The 16,860-nt window shown below is 41.2% G+C and overlaps 1 protein-coding gene and 1 long non-coding RNA gene across 4 annotated transcripts in view; one reads left to right on the forward strand and one right to left on the reverse strand.

The window, feature by feature from the left end:
* LOC130282592 (uncharacterized) overlaps positions 1-16,860 on the forward strand; it is a 140,835-nt gene that overhangs the window by 101,704 nt on the left and 22,271 nt on the right. For both annotated transcript variants that reach the window (XR_008846464.1, XR_008846465.1), the window contains exon 2: positions 13,009-13,083. This is a non-coding gene — a long non-coding RNA (uncharacterized LOC130282592). The remainder of the gene's footprint in view (positions 1-13,008; positions 13,084-16,860) is intronic.
* The window catches only part of PRXL2A (peroxiredoxin like 2A), a 125,830-nt gene that overhangs the window by 66,661 nt on the left and 42,309 nt on the right, over positions 1-16,860 (reverse strand). For both annotated transcript variants that reach the window (XM_056530962.1, XM_056530961.1), the window contains 2 exons: positions 4,253-4,432; positions 1,908-1,999 (listed from right to left, as the gene is read on the reverse strand). In XM_056530962.1, coding sequence (XP_056386937.1) covers positions 1,908-1,999; positions 4,253-4,430 — 270 coding nt within the window. In that variant the 5' untranslated portion in view covers positions 4,431-4,432. The remainder of the gene's footprint in view (positions 1-1,907; positions 2,000-4,252; positions 4,433-16,860) is intronic.

Below are 16,860 nucleotides of genomic sequence, written 5' to 3' on the forward strand. Positions count from 1 at the left end.
CCAGACTGCTCAGACATGCTGCGAGTTGTAGTTTGGCAACATCTGAAGGGCCAGATGTTGCCGAACTACAACTTCCATCATGCTTGGACAGTCTTGGCATGCTTTGAATTGACATTTGGAGCGCTACAGTTTGGACACCACTGTATAGTGGTCTCCAACCAAGCCGAGACTGTCCAGGCATGCTGGACGTTGTAGTTCTGCAACATCTGAAGGGCCAGATGTTACAGAACTACAACTTCCAGCATGCCTGGACAGTCTGGGCATGCTGAGAGTTGTAGCTTTGCAACATCTGGAAGGACAGTGGTCTCCAAACTGTGGCCATCCACATATTGCAAAACTACAACTCCCAGCATGCCCAGACAGCCAAATGCCCAGGGAACTTGTCACTGACCACCATGATAATTACGTCACTGACTGCTGCCACAATACAGGGCTGATCTGCTAGGGACTGCCACTGTAAGAGAAGAGAAAGCAGATGTGCACACAAAAAAGTTTAACTGGACCATAAATTATGTGGCAAATATACAGAAATATTAGGTCCTATTCTCTACATAATACTGATGCAGAAAAACAAAACAAAAAACATATCTACACAAAAAAAGCCCATGTACCGCTAAAAGTTCATTTTATTAAGAGCAACAAATTTAATAACATGTATATGAGACATTAGTAGAAAACCACAAGTAAGCACAGAGGCCACAACATGGATATAACTCATAGATAATGGGGGAGAATTATCAAATCCAGTACAGTTTGTGGCAGGGTTATATTCAGGGGTACAGTGTGTCATAGGGTTGTTACAATTGTTGTCTTCATATATCGGCTGAGAATCTACTGACCAAGTGAACAATTTCTTGGCAGCAAATTCTGCAGAGGTACGCGACAGCCGTCTGAGGGGAGTCTATGGCGGCCATGAAGGGGGGGGGGGGGGGGTGAGGTGGTAGGATATGGAAATTTTTTGCATCGGGGCCCTGTGGTTTCTAGCCACGCCCTTTGCTACACGTGACCTTTGCCCTTGTGTTGCAAAATTTATTTTAACCTTAGCATAAGTGCCTGCCGACCAGAATAGCTGTGGCCACAAGCATGAGCTTTTTCACAGTACTCAGCATTTAAAGTAATAACAAATTATCTCAAATAAAAAATAACAAAATTATCTCAAATAACAAAACAAAAACAAAAAAAACATATTTGGTACCTCCGTGAGTGTAAATGTCTGAACTATTATAATATTATGTTTTTATTGCACAATTGAAAATGTTATCAATAAAAACTATTAAAAAAAGCATGCAACATGACATCTGCAGATCAAACAGTCACCCATTCACCATTACCATGAAGAAACCTCAAAAGGTCAGGCAGAAGTCCTGTATCTTTTGCTAAGTAATTGTTGCTTATAGGAGCCCTGTATATTATACATCACCATCTGCTCCATGAGCTCCGCCCCAAAAAAAGTGTTTTTGGTCACATTACATTCCACAAAACATGTAATATAAAGCAATCAAAGAGTCCAATTGATGTCACAATGGCACCAATAAAGACTAAAGATTATGTGGCAATAAAATGAGCCCCTAAAATGAGCCCCCTTGTAGACAGAAAATAATTATTAAACATTACGGAAACTATACAAATTGGGTATCAATGTTATCGTACTAATCTGAGGAATACAGATAAGATGTACATTTACTGCACAGTCAATGCTGCAAAGACGAGACAAAAATATAATGATTTGCAAAATTCATTTTTTTTTCCAACATATGAAGAGGCTTGTGTAAGATTATTCATAAAACACACTGGAAATGGATTATGCTGCTATCTAAGCAACCTTCAAGGATAACATCTTGTAAACGAGACTGTTTATTAGAGTTACATGACCGACAATGTATTTTGTCTTCATAATGCTGAATTACCTCTCTGCATAGAAAACATCCAGGCCTACGCACAGCCATTATCACTGCTCCATTCCTTTCCCAGAGGTCTTTTGCTTTGAGCGTCCTTGATTCTGTTGAAGAAAGGCAATACAACAGTCTATTTAGCTTAGTCACCTTTGTTTTATAAAGAGTCATATCTAGGATGAGAAACATATGGCTGCTTTCTTTCCAAAACGGTGCCCCATTCCTCCAGGGGTTGTGAATAAAGTGAATAAGACAAAGCTGAAATACCAAATAACCTGTGGAAAGGGTGATACTGTCTGTGGAAAAAAAATGGCCACGTTTTTCTAATCCTTAACACTTCTGAAGATATTTGATATCTAGGGGCACTGTTACAGATTTTGTATCAGTAGAGGATAGTAGTAGAAAAACAGGGCTACTGGCGCAATTCACCATCTGAAATCAAGATAGAGATAACGGTTATCGTTGAATCACTTTATTAGCTGAACACAAAGCGTTTAGGGGCCTTGGAACCCCTTCTTCAGATCTACTGGCGCAATACCCCACAATATATATATTGAAAACTGGCGTCATTCATAACAAAATAATGATAACAGCATAATTGGTATAGTCACAGTAGTTCGACATAACAATAAAAACAATGGGGGGAGATTTATCAAAGCTGTCCATGTCCCACATTAATATAGACCAACCTACAGAGTGTTAGGCCGGTCTATTGTGCGCCTAATTTATCAAAAATCACACGGCTCTTGATAAATTCTGTGCACGGACTTCAGGATCTATGCTTTAGACTGTATTTAAACCTGCTCCTGCATGGTCTGACATTTTGGTGTACTTTCAGCCGACGCGACTTGTTGCTGAAAAGTCGCTTTTGATAAATTCAGCACCAATGCATTTTTCTGTCTAAAATAGACTAGAATGCATCATGTTCTAAAAATCCTCTAACGCAAAAGTCGCAAAAAAATCACACATAGACTGCGACTTTCTGTGTGACAAATTTAGATGGGAAAACCAGTCTAAATCCTTTGATAAATTTCCCCCAATATGTGTAAACTCTGAAGGAGAGTGGGCCCTTAGCGTCTGTATGGGTGTGCAGTGTCTCCGTGCATGCGTCAGATTGTGGAGATACTAACGATGATGGGAGTGGTAAGGTCTGCGCATGCACTAGCTACAAAAAAAACAAATGATGACTGATAGTTCAGACATCGTAATATGCAGGTAAGTAGGAGCAGCTACAGCATGGATCGTGGACAGATTACCACAAAAAAGAGAGAAATGTGAAGGTGAATATGTATATGGATGGATAAATAGATAACGATACTAAGGAGAAGTATACAGGAGAATATATACATATATAAATGGATGACTGAATAAATAACGATCCTAAAAAAAGGGGGGTAGTTATTTGGAGCACACATATCTGGGGTCACAGCAATGAAACATAACAGTGTATCATTATCTATTCACCCATCCATTCATATACATATTCCCCTTCATATTTCTCTCTATTCTGTCCACATCTTATTTTTATTGTTATGTCCAATTACTGTGACTATACCAATGATGCTTTTATCATTATTTTATGATGACACTTGTATTTTGTGGATTGTAATGTGGGATGTTATGCAATGCTCCTCCATGGCCAGTGGGCGGAGTCTGTAATGTATACCGCCAGTTTGCAGTGTATATATATTGTGGCCTTTGTGCCTTGTGAGGTATCACACCAGTACATCTGAAGAGGAGGTCCCGAAACGCATTGTGTTCAGCAAATAGAGTTATTCAATGGTAACCGTTGTCTCTATCCTGATTTCGGATGGTGTATGGCACCAGTAGCCCTGTTTTTCTACTACTCCTATCCTCTAAAGGCTGTTCGGCAAAAGGTGCTCCTGAAGCAGATACCAGGAGGCAGCACCACATCTTGCATGTGCTTGTGTCTTTTACACAACTGTTTCAGGTGAGCAGACCCCTATAATCTATTGGGGTCATAGTTACCTCTCTTCATTTCTTTGCTTGGACGTTTTTGCTGTATGAGTTCTGCCTGTCTATTCTAGATTCCTCAGGGCTCAGAATCTTCATGTTATGCCACTGAAGCACATGTCAAGTTCCAACACTACAATCACTGTAAACTCTGACACTGAATAGACAGTGCATAGAGATAGAGATATGACAATGGGAATAGTTGCATAAAGTTTCAGGAGAAATAGCACAGTGCAGAGTTTAAATGCCATGGAAATGATATTTAAAGGGCACATAAATATTTTCTATAATAAAAGAGCTTAGAAGAGCAACCAGGTCATATTTAAAAAGACTGTCACCAGCTTTGTGCTGAAAAATAGAGTATTTGTACCATAAGCCATTGTTACCATCTGATATAGACTTCAGTTCAGTTTCTTCTAAATATTCCAAGGTAGCTTTCTCTGGTGTAGGGAGGAAGTAGTCTGTGTTGGCTAGAAAAATCCCAACCACTGCTGCACCAAGAGCACCAATGCTGACCGACCACAATCCCATAGTGAAAATCTCAGACTCCGGCACAACCCACATCTCTGAAACACAAAATATTTGTACAAATGTTATTATATAGACTTACAATTAAGACAACCAAGATTGTGGTTCAAAGATTTAAATGGACTTATCAAAGATGAAAAATGCAGAGAGATAAATTGTACCTATTCCAGTCTATATAATACGTGGTGTAGTGGTGTCACACAACAAAGGGCCTTTGTGAGTGATGCACTAACTACTCCTATATACAAACTACTACAGTATAAAATATCCATACATTTAAAAAAAAGTGAATAATAAAAAATATACTCTCCTTAAATGTGAGCTGTCCAGTATGCCCTATAATATAGCATATTATATAACTGCTGACTTATTTGTATTAGCATAATAATATCACCATTATATATTCAATTCATGTTCATATAAAAAAAATAATCAATATATCCAAATGCTATGATGTACCAGATAGTAATTGTCACGATGCCGGCTGGCAGGTAGTGGATCCTCTGTGCCAGAGAGGGATTGGCGTGGACCGTGCTAGTGGACCGGTTCTAAGCCACTACTGGTTTTCACCAGAGCCCGCCGCAAAGCGGGATGGTCTTGCTGCGGCGGTAGTGACCAGGTCGTATCCACTAGCAACGGCTCACCTCTCTGGCTGCTGAAGATAGGCGCGGTACAAGGGAGTAGGCAGAAGCAAGGTCGGACGTAGCAGAAGGTCGGGGCAGGCAGCAAGGATCGTAGTCAGGGGCAACGGCAGAAGGTCTGGAACACAGGCTAGGAACACACAAGGAACGCTTTCACTGGCACAATGGCAACAAGATCCGGCAAGGGAGTGCAGGGGAAGTGAGGTGATATAGGGAAGTGCACAGGTGAACACACTAATTGGAACCACTGCGCCAATCAGCGGCGCAGTGGCCCTTTAAATCGCAGAGACCCGGCGCGCGCGCGCCCTAGGGAGCGGGGCCGCGCGCGCCGGGACAGGACAGACGGAGAGCGAGTCAGGTACGGGAGCCGGGGTGCGCATCGCGAGCGGGCGCTACCCGCATCGCGAATCGCATCCCGGCTGGCAGCGGAATCGCAGCGCCCCGGGTCAGAGGATGTGACCGGAGCGCTGCAGCGGGGAGAGTGAAGCGAGCGCTCCGGGGAGGAGCGGGGACCCGGAGCGCTCGGCGTAACAGTAATGTCTCAATAGCAGAAATAAATGCTGAAGAGCAAATGCTTAGTTCTGTTCCTGCAGACAAAATTTCTAAAAATAGCAAACTGATATTCTATATCTTTTAGCAATTGTGCACCTAGCATTCAGTTTTGCAATTAACAAGGTGTATAAATCTCAAATGTACTGCCCCTATAAAAGAATGCTAGCACTACTTCTATTCATCCACTTCCTGTAAATGCGATTTGCAGCGTGCCACAGTGAAAGTCAACGTAAAATAATATGCGGTCCTTAGAAAATATAAATGGTACACAGTACCGCTCACAACTCTGGAGTGTGCTTGACCGCCTTTACGGTGTCCATATTAGGACATCAATCCAGGGACAGGTGAGTATAACTTCCTATTCTTTTCATTGCACGGTTCCCTCAACATACGATGGTTTCAACTAACGATCGTTTTTTTGGAACGAATTACCATTGTATGTTGAGGGACCACTGTATAGATGGCTGTATACCCCTAATGAACTAGTTAGTGCAGCTCAGGGCGTACTCGCATCTGCTACGTTAAGGTGGCAGAGAGCAATGGCCACTGCTACTTTTGCAAAACTACAACTCACATCCTGCCTGAACAGAATTTTGCTGTCTGGGCATGCTGGGAGTTGTAGCCCATTCACTGTATAACTAAGCTAAGCTACACCCTATGCTACACTCTTTAACCCCTTAAGGACCAATACAAATAAACCTGTACGCCCCTGAAAGACAAGGCCTGTTTTTTCAAATCGGGGAGGTCTGTCTTTATTAGAGAATAACTCTGGTAACGTTTTGCCAATCACGATAATTCTGACATTGTTTTTTTGTCACAAGTTGTCCTTCATGTACATAGTAAAAGTAAGCCGATATCATTTGTAGTTTTTTTTTACAATGCAAAAAATCATGAAATTTTTACAAAAAATTATGTTTTTTTGCTATTTTAACACTAATAGGTTGCATATATTTATACATACTGACCAAATAGTTTATGAAACTTATACTTTCAGATGTCTACTTTATTTTGACATCATTTTTTTGTTTTTAATTAACATTTTAAATTCGTTAGAAGCCTAACAATTTAACTTGAAATTTTGAACATTTTGAAAATTTGAAAAGTGCACTTGTGTGCTATGCAAGGTTTGCAGAAATTAAAAGGTAGTAGAACATAGGAACACCCCCCCAAATGACCCCATTTTAAAAACTAGACCCCTCAAGGTATTCGCTAGGGGGTACAGTGAGTATTTTAACACCATAGTTTTTTGGCAGGAATTATTACAAAGTCAGTGTTAAAAATTAGAAATTTGCAATTTTTCACAAATGCATCATTTGGGGGGCATATTTTTTGTACATCACTTCTGATATTGAAAGAAATGCACCCTATATTTTATTTAGCTGCTTGTCCCATGTTCGGAAATACCCCCGCTTTGGCCATATATGGTTCCTTGGCCGCGTGGTAGGACTCAGAAAGAGAGGAGCGCCATTTGGCTTTCAGGGCAGAACAGTACCCCCACCCCCACAAGTGACCCCATTTATATACTGCACCCCTACTAGTTATTGGCTGCACCAGGGACCACTCTGATTGGTCCTTGGTCGGCTGGCAGTATAACACGTCTGTCTGTGACAGTTAAGGCTCCTGATGGATATATCCGCCATGTTGTGGGAATAAGCACCCGCTCATGGCAAATATATCCATCACTGCTGCGGCTGGGTAGCTCAGTGTGTCCGCTCATGACTGCTGGCGGGAAATCCGCCGCTATGAGTGGACACACAAAGCTACCCAGCCGCAGCAGGGAGCTCATTACCGTGACTGCTGCATAATGTGTAGGATCACGTGGCGGACATCCGCAGCATATTACATGCTGGGGATGTCCGCCAATGCGATCCTACACATTATGCATTTTTTTTAATTAGATTCATTTAATAAATGTATTTTTAATATATATATATATTTGTTTATTTATTTTTTTTACACTTTTATTACATTTTTATTTATTTTTACACTTTTATTTTATTTATTTATTTTTACACTTTTTAATGCTTTGGAATACTTAGTATTCCAAAGCATTGCAGTTATATGCTGCCTGCCAGTTTTCACTAGCAGGCAGCATATTAGGACGTTAGCAATGCTAACTACGCGATCGCGCTGCGGGGTGCTGCAGAGGAGACAGAGGGAGCCCCCTCCCTCTGTCAGAACTCCTTACAGCGTGCGGTCAGTTCTGACAGCGGCTGTAAGGGTTAAATTGCCGGGAGTGAAGTGAACTTCACTCCCGGCGATGCGGGGTGCTGCAGGAGTGACAGCGGGAGCTCCTTCCCTCTGTCATAACACTTACAGCCCTCGGTCACTTCCGACCGCGGCTGTAAGGGTTAAAACTGCCGGGACCGAAGTTTACAGTGATACAGCCGAGTCCCTGCCGCGATCTCGTGGGTGCACTGGGCAGCACCCACAAGAAGAATGGACGAGTATAGACGTCCAGGTGCGGGAACGCCCGCCAACCTGGACGTCTATACTCGTCCGCTTTATCTGCCTGTAACTAAGTTAGCTATCCTACACCTGTGTAAAACTGTCCTAACACTGCGATAACTACGCTACACCTGTGTAAAACTGTGCTAACACTATGCCAACTATGCTACACCTGTGTAAAACTACGCTAACACTATGCTATGCTAACTACACTAACACTACGCTACATCTGTGTAAAACTACGATAACACTACACTATGCTAGCTATGCTAACTACGCTACACCTGTGTAAAACTGCGCTAACACTAAGCAATGCTAACTACGCTAAAACTGCGCTAACACTACGCTACAATAACTACACTACCTCCTCTGTAAAACTACGCTAACACTATGCTATGCTAACTAGGCTAAAACTGCGCTAACACTATGCTAACTACATTACACCTGTGTAAAACTATGCTTACGCTACACTAACTACGTAAAACCTGTGTAAAACTATGCTAACACTACGCTAAGCTAACTAGGCTAAAACTGCGCTAACACTACACAATGCTAAATTTGCTAAAACTGAGCTAACCCTACGCTATGCGAAAACTGCGCTAACACTACGCTATGCTAAAACTGCGCTAACGCTATGCTAACTAGGCTAAAACTGCGCTAACACTACGCTATCTAGGCTAAAACTGTGCTAACACTTCGCTATGCTAACTACGCTAAAACTGCGCTAACACTACACTACGCTAACTACTCTATAACTGTGTAAAACTACAACCCCCATCCTGCCTGGACAGCCTTTAGCTGTCTGGGCATGCTGGGAGCTGTGATCCCTTCACTGTAAAACAGGCAAAACTACAACTTCCTGCATGCCTGGGCATGCTGGGAGATGTAGTCTCTTTACTTTAAACCTATAACCTACCTTCTTTCACTGTAAATCCTAAGCTACGCTAACTACATTGCAATCTAAACTAGCTGCGCTACACTAATGTAAAACTACACTAACCCTATGATTGTTTCCCCTCTCTCCCTGCCTGCTACCTACTCTAACTACGTACACATGCACGCACAGTTTTCTACATACTACTCTGAACTGCGCATGCACTAACATACTCTAGTCTCCCTACGCTCACTGCATATCGGAGGAAAGCTGCGCATGTGCTCTTATGCGCAAGGCTATGCTAGCAATATGCTCCTAAAGCTGCCTACATTAGCCCTACGCTGTCAGCAGAGTGCTGCACATGCGCTCTCAGTTTTCTACGAATCGAGGAGAACATTAACGGATGTTCGGCTGACGTCTGAGGCGTGACCGAGGTTTGTCTGAGGCATGATCGAGGTTTGTCTGAGGCGTGACCGAGGTTTGTCTGAGGGAGGTTAAGCTGAGGGTGTAATGTAGGAGGATTTTGTTTATGTCCAAAGGAGGATATAGATTTGGCTGAGGAATGACAGAGGTTAACGTGATGTACAACGGAGGAGGCAAGATTACTCTGATGGAGGATGGATGTTGAGGGAGGAGGAATGATAGCTATTTGGCTGACGCCTAATGATGTCCTACTATGGACATTGTACGCCTTGATTCAAGATATGCTGACCTCCACCTCAGCGCTGTATACTGCAGCAGCCTGATGTACTTGCACACCAGCTAAACAGACAGACTGGAAAAGATACATCTCCCTTGTACCATTTCACTCTCCCGTCAAATATGGGTTAGCACAATATTGCAATGTGATGCTTGTGGAGATCCCAGCCCACTGGCATTTCACATGCCCAGGTTGTGCTTCCTGCAGGTAGTAGAAACTGCTGTAGATGGATCTGCAAATGGATTGTCCACTGGACCGGAGCTAATACACTGCTCAAAAAAATAAAGGGAAATCAAATTTATCAACCCATGGAGGTCTGGATATGGAGACACACTCAAAATCAAAGTGGAAAACCCCACTACAGGCGGATACAACTTTGATGTGATGTTCTTAAAAGAAGTAAAAATGAGGCTTAGTAGTGTGTATGGCCTTCACGTGCCTGTTTAACCTCCCTAAAATGCCTGGGCATGCTCCTGGACAGTCTGTGGTGCAATGTGGCATTAGTGGATGGAGCGAGACACAATGTCCCAGATGTGCTCATCGGATTCAGGTCTGGGGAATTGGTGGGCCAGTCCATAGCATCAATGCCTTCCTCTTGCAGGAACTGCTGACACTCCAGCCACATGAAGTATAGCACTGTCTTCCATTTGGAGGAACCGAGGGCCAACCGCACCAGCATATGGTCTTCACAAGGGGTCTGAGGATCTCATCTCAGTACCTAATGGCAGTTAGGCTACCTCTGGCAAGCACATGGAGGGCTGTGCGGCCCCCCAAAGAAATTACATCCCACACCATTACTGACCCACCGCCAAACCGGTCATGCTGGAGGATGTTGCAGGCAGCCGAACGTTCTCCACGGCGTCTCCAGAATCTGTCAAGTCTGTCACATGTGCTCAATAATACAAAGCAGAGGCGCTCCCTGTGGAGGATCACACATGCTAATGCCGGACAGGGACAGGGATACAGATGGTCTCTGGTTGTGTACCGACATACACAACAATGGTTAGCACGTACGGAAGCAAAGGTTATTGTGTTTGTCTGCAGCCTTCCCATAAAAGCTTGTAGGAACCAGTGAACTTCGTAAGGGATAGGGATTCACAGGCGCTGACAGGAACAAAGAGGCTTCAGGTAGGAGGGTTCAGGTATAAAAAGCTTTATTCAGCCAAGATGCAACGCGTTTCACTGCGCAAGCGCAGCTTCCTCAGGCATAGCAATCACAGATACAAGCAGGGTTATATACCCAAAGCATTTAACCCTTTACATACAAGTTTAAACAGATAAATTATTTTTACAAAATTACAATAAAAAGTATGTCAATCAACAACAAATAAAGGGCAAGCAACAAGGATACAAATATATATAGATCATATAAAAAAATATATATATTAAAAAAATATATATTAAAAAATACATATACACATATATATATATATATATATACATACATAATTGTAGGATAGAGTTGCCCCAGATTATATAGAGCACCCGGCGCCTACCAAACGCACACTAATGTGAACATGCACTGACACAAACCAAATATATCTAATATATCATGCCGCACAGTCTGTGGAGATAATAATAATTTAATACATATAAAAATACTAGAAACTCTTTTACTGAACGTTTTCAACAATTTCGTTCAGTCCTGACGGAATTAATGTGGCCAATTTATAAATCCAAAAGGATTCCCTGTTAATTAAATATTGATATCTATTTGGTATGTTGCTAGGTATATTTTCAATAATTTGTAAACTAAGGTGTTCCACTAATTTATCATGAGAAATAAAGAAATGTCTCGACCGGCTCTGACCATTTGAGTGGACACATGCACATTTGTGGCCTGCTGGAGGTCATTTTGCAGGTCTCTGGCAGTGCTCCTCCTTGCACAAAGGCAGAGGTAGCGGTCCTGCTGCTGGGTTGTTGCCCTCCTACGGCCTCCTCCACGTCTCCTGATGTACTTGCCTGTCCCCTGGTAGCACCTCCATGCTCTGGACACTACGCTGACAGACACAGCAAACCTTCTTGCCACAGCTTGCAATAATGTACCATCATGAATGAGCTGCACTACCTGAGCCACTTGTGTGGGTTGTAGACTCCGTCTCATGCTACCACTAGAGTGAAAGCACCGCCAGCATTCAGAAGTGACCAGAACATCAGCCAGGAAGCATAGGAACTAAGAAGTGGTCTGTGGTCACCACCTGTAGAACCCCTCCTTTATTGGGAGTGCCTTGTTAATTGCCTATAATTTCCACCTGTTGTCTGTTCTATCTGCACAACAGCATGTGAAATTGATTGTCAATCAGTGTTGCTTGCTGAGTGGACAGTGTGATTTCACAGTGTGACTGACTTTGAGTTACATTGTGTTCTTTAAGTGTTCCTTTTATTTTTTTTGAGCAGTGTAGCAGGTAAAAAGATAAAATAGGAAGTTCAGGGAATAAAATCTCTTGTATTATGTCATAAGATGCGTTTCAAGAAGACAATTTGTATACATCACTGAAGAAGAGACCGAAACACATCGGATAAAATGCAAGAGCTTTTATTTCCTATGAACTGTCTGTTTTGTCTTTTTACCTGCTATTAGCTCTGTCCGGTCCAGTAGACAATCAATTTGCAGATCCATCTACAGCTGATTCTACTACCAGCAGGAAGCACAAACTGGGCATGTGAAACACCACGAGGACACAGTGAGATATTTTATATTTAGTGTATAGGATTAGTTGGTTCTACACTCACAAGAGGCCCGAGTTGTGTGACACAACTACACCACATAGTATATAGACTGGAATAAATTGGATATATTGGTAAAAATAATCTCTCTGTTTTTTACATCTTAGATATGTCCATTTAAATCTTTGAGCCATAGTCTTGGTTGTCTTGTTTCCATTTTTTTTCTCACTTTAGGGATTTATGAGACATTGTTGTGCTCAGATTTAGGTTGAAGATAGCGGAGTGAGCCTTTACCTATTTGTATATCTCTCATAGTCTTACAATCCACTTATTGAACATACACTAATCCTTTACTGAAAGGGAACATTCATACTACAGAATTCCTGCTGCTTAGAACTTATGCTGCATAATGATTACATTGGTGTGAAGGGGTTTTCCATTGACCTGTTCAAACTGAGGAATTTCTGCAGTGGACTGGTTCATTCTTCTTTGCGGAATTCTGCACGGACTGCATTGCCATCAATAGTAATGGTACATATCTGACCAGTCCTAGCTCTGATGAATTTCAATGGTGCCTGGGAGGAGGAGCAAGGAGGTATTCCACCCCTCAGCACTTCAGGGGCTTGTGAACACCTCATTGATACTTGGCATCAGAGAATAAAAGTATCTTTCTTTGCTACAGAAGCATAAACATATATATGAAAGGTAACCTGTGTCTTCTTGCCCAAACAGCTAACAGTGTCTGCAGTTTGGAACATGAATTGCAGCTGACAGATTCCCTCTAAGGCCAGCTTTCAAAATGTAAAGGTCAGTGATGCAAGAGGCTTTGCAGATAAATCTAATAAATCAACAACATTATAAAGGACAAAGTGCGGAAACATCTGTCACTAGGTAAAGGGGTAACACGGAGAAGACTCATAAGGGCAGAGTTATTAAAGGGGGTTTCTTCTGTGAATTTTCCCTTTTTTTCTACCAAAAAAAATAAATAAATAAATGGATGATCCTGCCTTTCATAGAATGCTTTGGCCAATACTACCAGTTAACCTATAACTTTCCAAAAGCACTTTTTGTCTCCCCCAGCTGCAGGCACCTACATACCACTCATGAAACAAACGTACATGTGCATATGATCATATATATGTTGAATTGGTGAATCAGTGGATGATCAGCATTATGGCCGACATTTATCATTGTCTTTAGACAGTTTTTTGTGTCTACAAAAAGGTGCAAAAAAGGCGCAAGCAGGGCTTATTTGCGCCTTTTGGTTTACACATTTTTGCCGATTTTGAGTTGCAATCCACTGATTTTGGTAATACTCGTGATATGGAAGGGTTTTATTAACTGCGCCTTTTTGTGAAAAGGCGCAAAGCCACTGAAAAGTCGCTAAAACTACACCAGCACAGACTTAGCTTAGCTTTTTGGTGTATGGGAAGAGAGAAATTTCAGAAAATGTGAACTGCACAAAATGTATCAAATGCTCTGTGACCATTAAATAAATTTGGTGCTCCTACACATTACCAGCACACAAAAAAAAAGGTGTAGAAAAATGCTTCACTTACACCTACAATGATAAATGCCGGCCTATGTATCAGAATGTGCATCGCTTGGCTATGTGTGACACCTGCAAGCAGCACACACAGATATCTGAGCTGTTTTTTTTGTTTTTGTTTGTTTTTTAAAGCAAAGAAGACAGCAGAATTTGCAAGTCTATCTTGTGCAGTTAGGATGGTGATAAGCATTGTCTCACTGCTTAAAAAAGTAAAATGTCTGCAACAGAAGAGTAGAGTAAACATACTGCACATGCCAAGCAAGGACAAAGAGAACCATCAGGTGTATATATATATATATATATATATATATATATATATATATATATATATTATATACATATATACAAACTTGGACCATGGGTATTTTGGAGCGTTAAAACCTTGAGCTATCTTGACTAACGAAAATTCATAGTACTTATTTTATTTATTTTTTTATATTTATTTTCAATTGCACACATAAATACAGAAGAAACCAATCATTAAATTCTCTTATTTGTTACAGTATATTTCCCAGTATCCAAGCCACCTGCGCCCCATGAGAACATCTGACTCCTCCAGAGGGGGGGAAAGGTTATTTTTTTTCCAGGACTCATATTTATTTATTTGGTCCTCTCTATATTCTCTTTTCCAACCCTTACCCAATAGTATTTTGTATTTCATAATTTTATCCACTAAATTATGCCAATGCCCACTACTTGGGACCCTCGAGGACATCCAGACCCTCAAAATAAGTAACTTTGCGCAAAAAAAAGTTTCTGTAAAAGATCTCCTTGCTCACGACTGCCTTCCTGAATCCCCCATAAAACCTGTAGGGTGGAAAACTCGTTCTCAACCTGCAATCTTAATTTAATTTCACCCAATATATCCTGCCAGAATTTATTGATCTCCGAACATGACCACATAATCTGACAAAATCTGACAAAATCTGCTCCCTCTACCCTACATCCAGGATACTTATCTTCTCTCCAGTGACCTATTTTCTTTAAACTTATCGGAGTGCAATATACAACGTGCAAAATTTTTAATTGGCCTTATCTATAAGAATTATTTATTTAGACAGTTGTTACATTCCTTAGAGATGCGTTCCATTGTTCCTCCATGTTTAATCCCAGTGAAGTTTCCCATTTCTTTTAAAATTTTTCTTTTAAGTTTTTAATGACTTTCAATTGTAAATTTTTATAATATCTAACCATACTTTTCTTGTCTGAATCTTCCAGTGTTCTTAAATCATCAAATATAGTGTGGTGTTTACCTGTGAAAAGAGTCGATTCTTTAGTGGATCTAGGTGCGCTCTGTATCTGAAAAAATCTAAATCTGTCTATTTCTTGTAAACCAAATTCCTCCAGAAATTCTTTAAATAATTTCAAACCATTCACCCAATATATGCCCGATTTCCCTAATTCCTCTAACTTCCCAAAACACCGGGTCGGGAACAGTCAAAAATTCACTTATTTTTGGGTTGTGCCAAATAGGGGTGAATTTCATACCCCCTATTATCTTACAGATTATTATTTTAAGGTATTTCTACCCCTTAATCAACATATTAGCATAGAAGAAGGATGGTATCCAATAATATTCCTAGATTCCCCTCTATGTCCCTATTTATTACATTTAGTTTCCCCACCCATTCCAATTTCCTCTCTTTTATGACAGATAATATTCGGGCTATAAAACATAGCTGAAAGGATGCCAAGGCACATCCTCCTTCTTCGTTAGGGGCTACCAATTCCAAGTATTTTAATCTTGCTCTTTTCCTTCCCCACAAAAATGTATTAATGAATCTTTCAATTCGGATAAACCATTTATCAACTATACAAATAGGGGAGCATTCAAGAAAAAAAGAACTTGGGGCAGAACCACCAACTTCAGTACCGCCATCCGATCGGCCATATTCAACAGCAGCCTATTCCAAATTTCCATTTTTTTTTCCAGTTTATTCAGCAAGGGTTTTAAATTATCTTTAAAGTAATCTAAAGGATCAGCCTTTACTTTAATTCCTAGATATTCGAGGGAACCCGATTCTCCCACCACTTGCTTTCCCAACTCCGATTGCTCTAATCTATAGTCTATGGGAAGTGCATATGATTTCCTCCAATTTATTTCCAGTCCCGACCTCTAACCAAACTCTTGAAAAACTTGTTTCAACCCTGGAACGACTCTCACCGGATCCTGCATATATAAAAAGCAGATCATCAGCATATAATGCAATCTTGTCTTCCTCCCCTCGACTCCTAAACCCCTAAATTCCACCATATCCCTTAGTTTCACAGCCAGTGGCTCAACATAGAGGAAGAAAAGAAAGGGGAGAGAGGACATCCCTGCTGGGTACCTCTACAAAGCTCAAAGGGCATCATTAAATCCTTCCCCAGCAACAGTTGAGGGTACAGCAACTTAATCATATCGACATACCCTGGGCCAAAGCCAAACTTCCTCAACAAAACCCAGAGGAACCTTCACTCCACCCCGTCGAACGACTTTGTGGCATCCAGTGACAGGATGGAGCGGAGGTCCCCGTACCAGACTGTTTATTAATAAACGTTTGTTCAAGATTGTCAAAAAGCCGCCTAACGGGCACAAATCCCGTCTTATCTGTATGTACCAACCTGCTAACTACTCGCTTTAATCTGTTTGCCAAGACTTTCGTAAAAATCTTGACATCTACATTCAACAAGGATATTGGCCTATAATTGTCCACCTTAAGGGGGTCTTTTTTCTTTTTAAGGATCAAAACCATTTGAGCTTCCAACATAGAGGATGGTAACTTTTCATCACAGGTAGCTTCTCTGAATGTCTCCCACAATAAAGGCGCGAGGACCTCTACAAATCTTTTATACAGTTTAAACGGATGACCATCTGGTTCAGCCGCTGAACCTGAGGGGGAAGATCTAATAACCCTTGCTATTTCTTCTAATGTAATGGGTAGATTCATAAATACTCTCTCAGACTGTCATTTTGGGGAGTCTAATTTGATCTAAATATTTATTAATCTCTTCCTCTGATGCCTGCAGCTCCGAGGTATACAATTTTGAAGAAA

This window comes from Hyla sarda, chromosome 7 (genome assembly GCF_029499605.1).
Source record: "Hyla sarda isolate aHylSar1 chromosome 7, aHylSar1.hap1, whole genome shotgun sequence".
NCBI lineage: Eukaryota > Metazoa > Chordata > Amphibia > Anura > Hylidae > Hyla > Hyla sarda.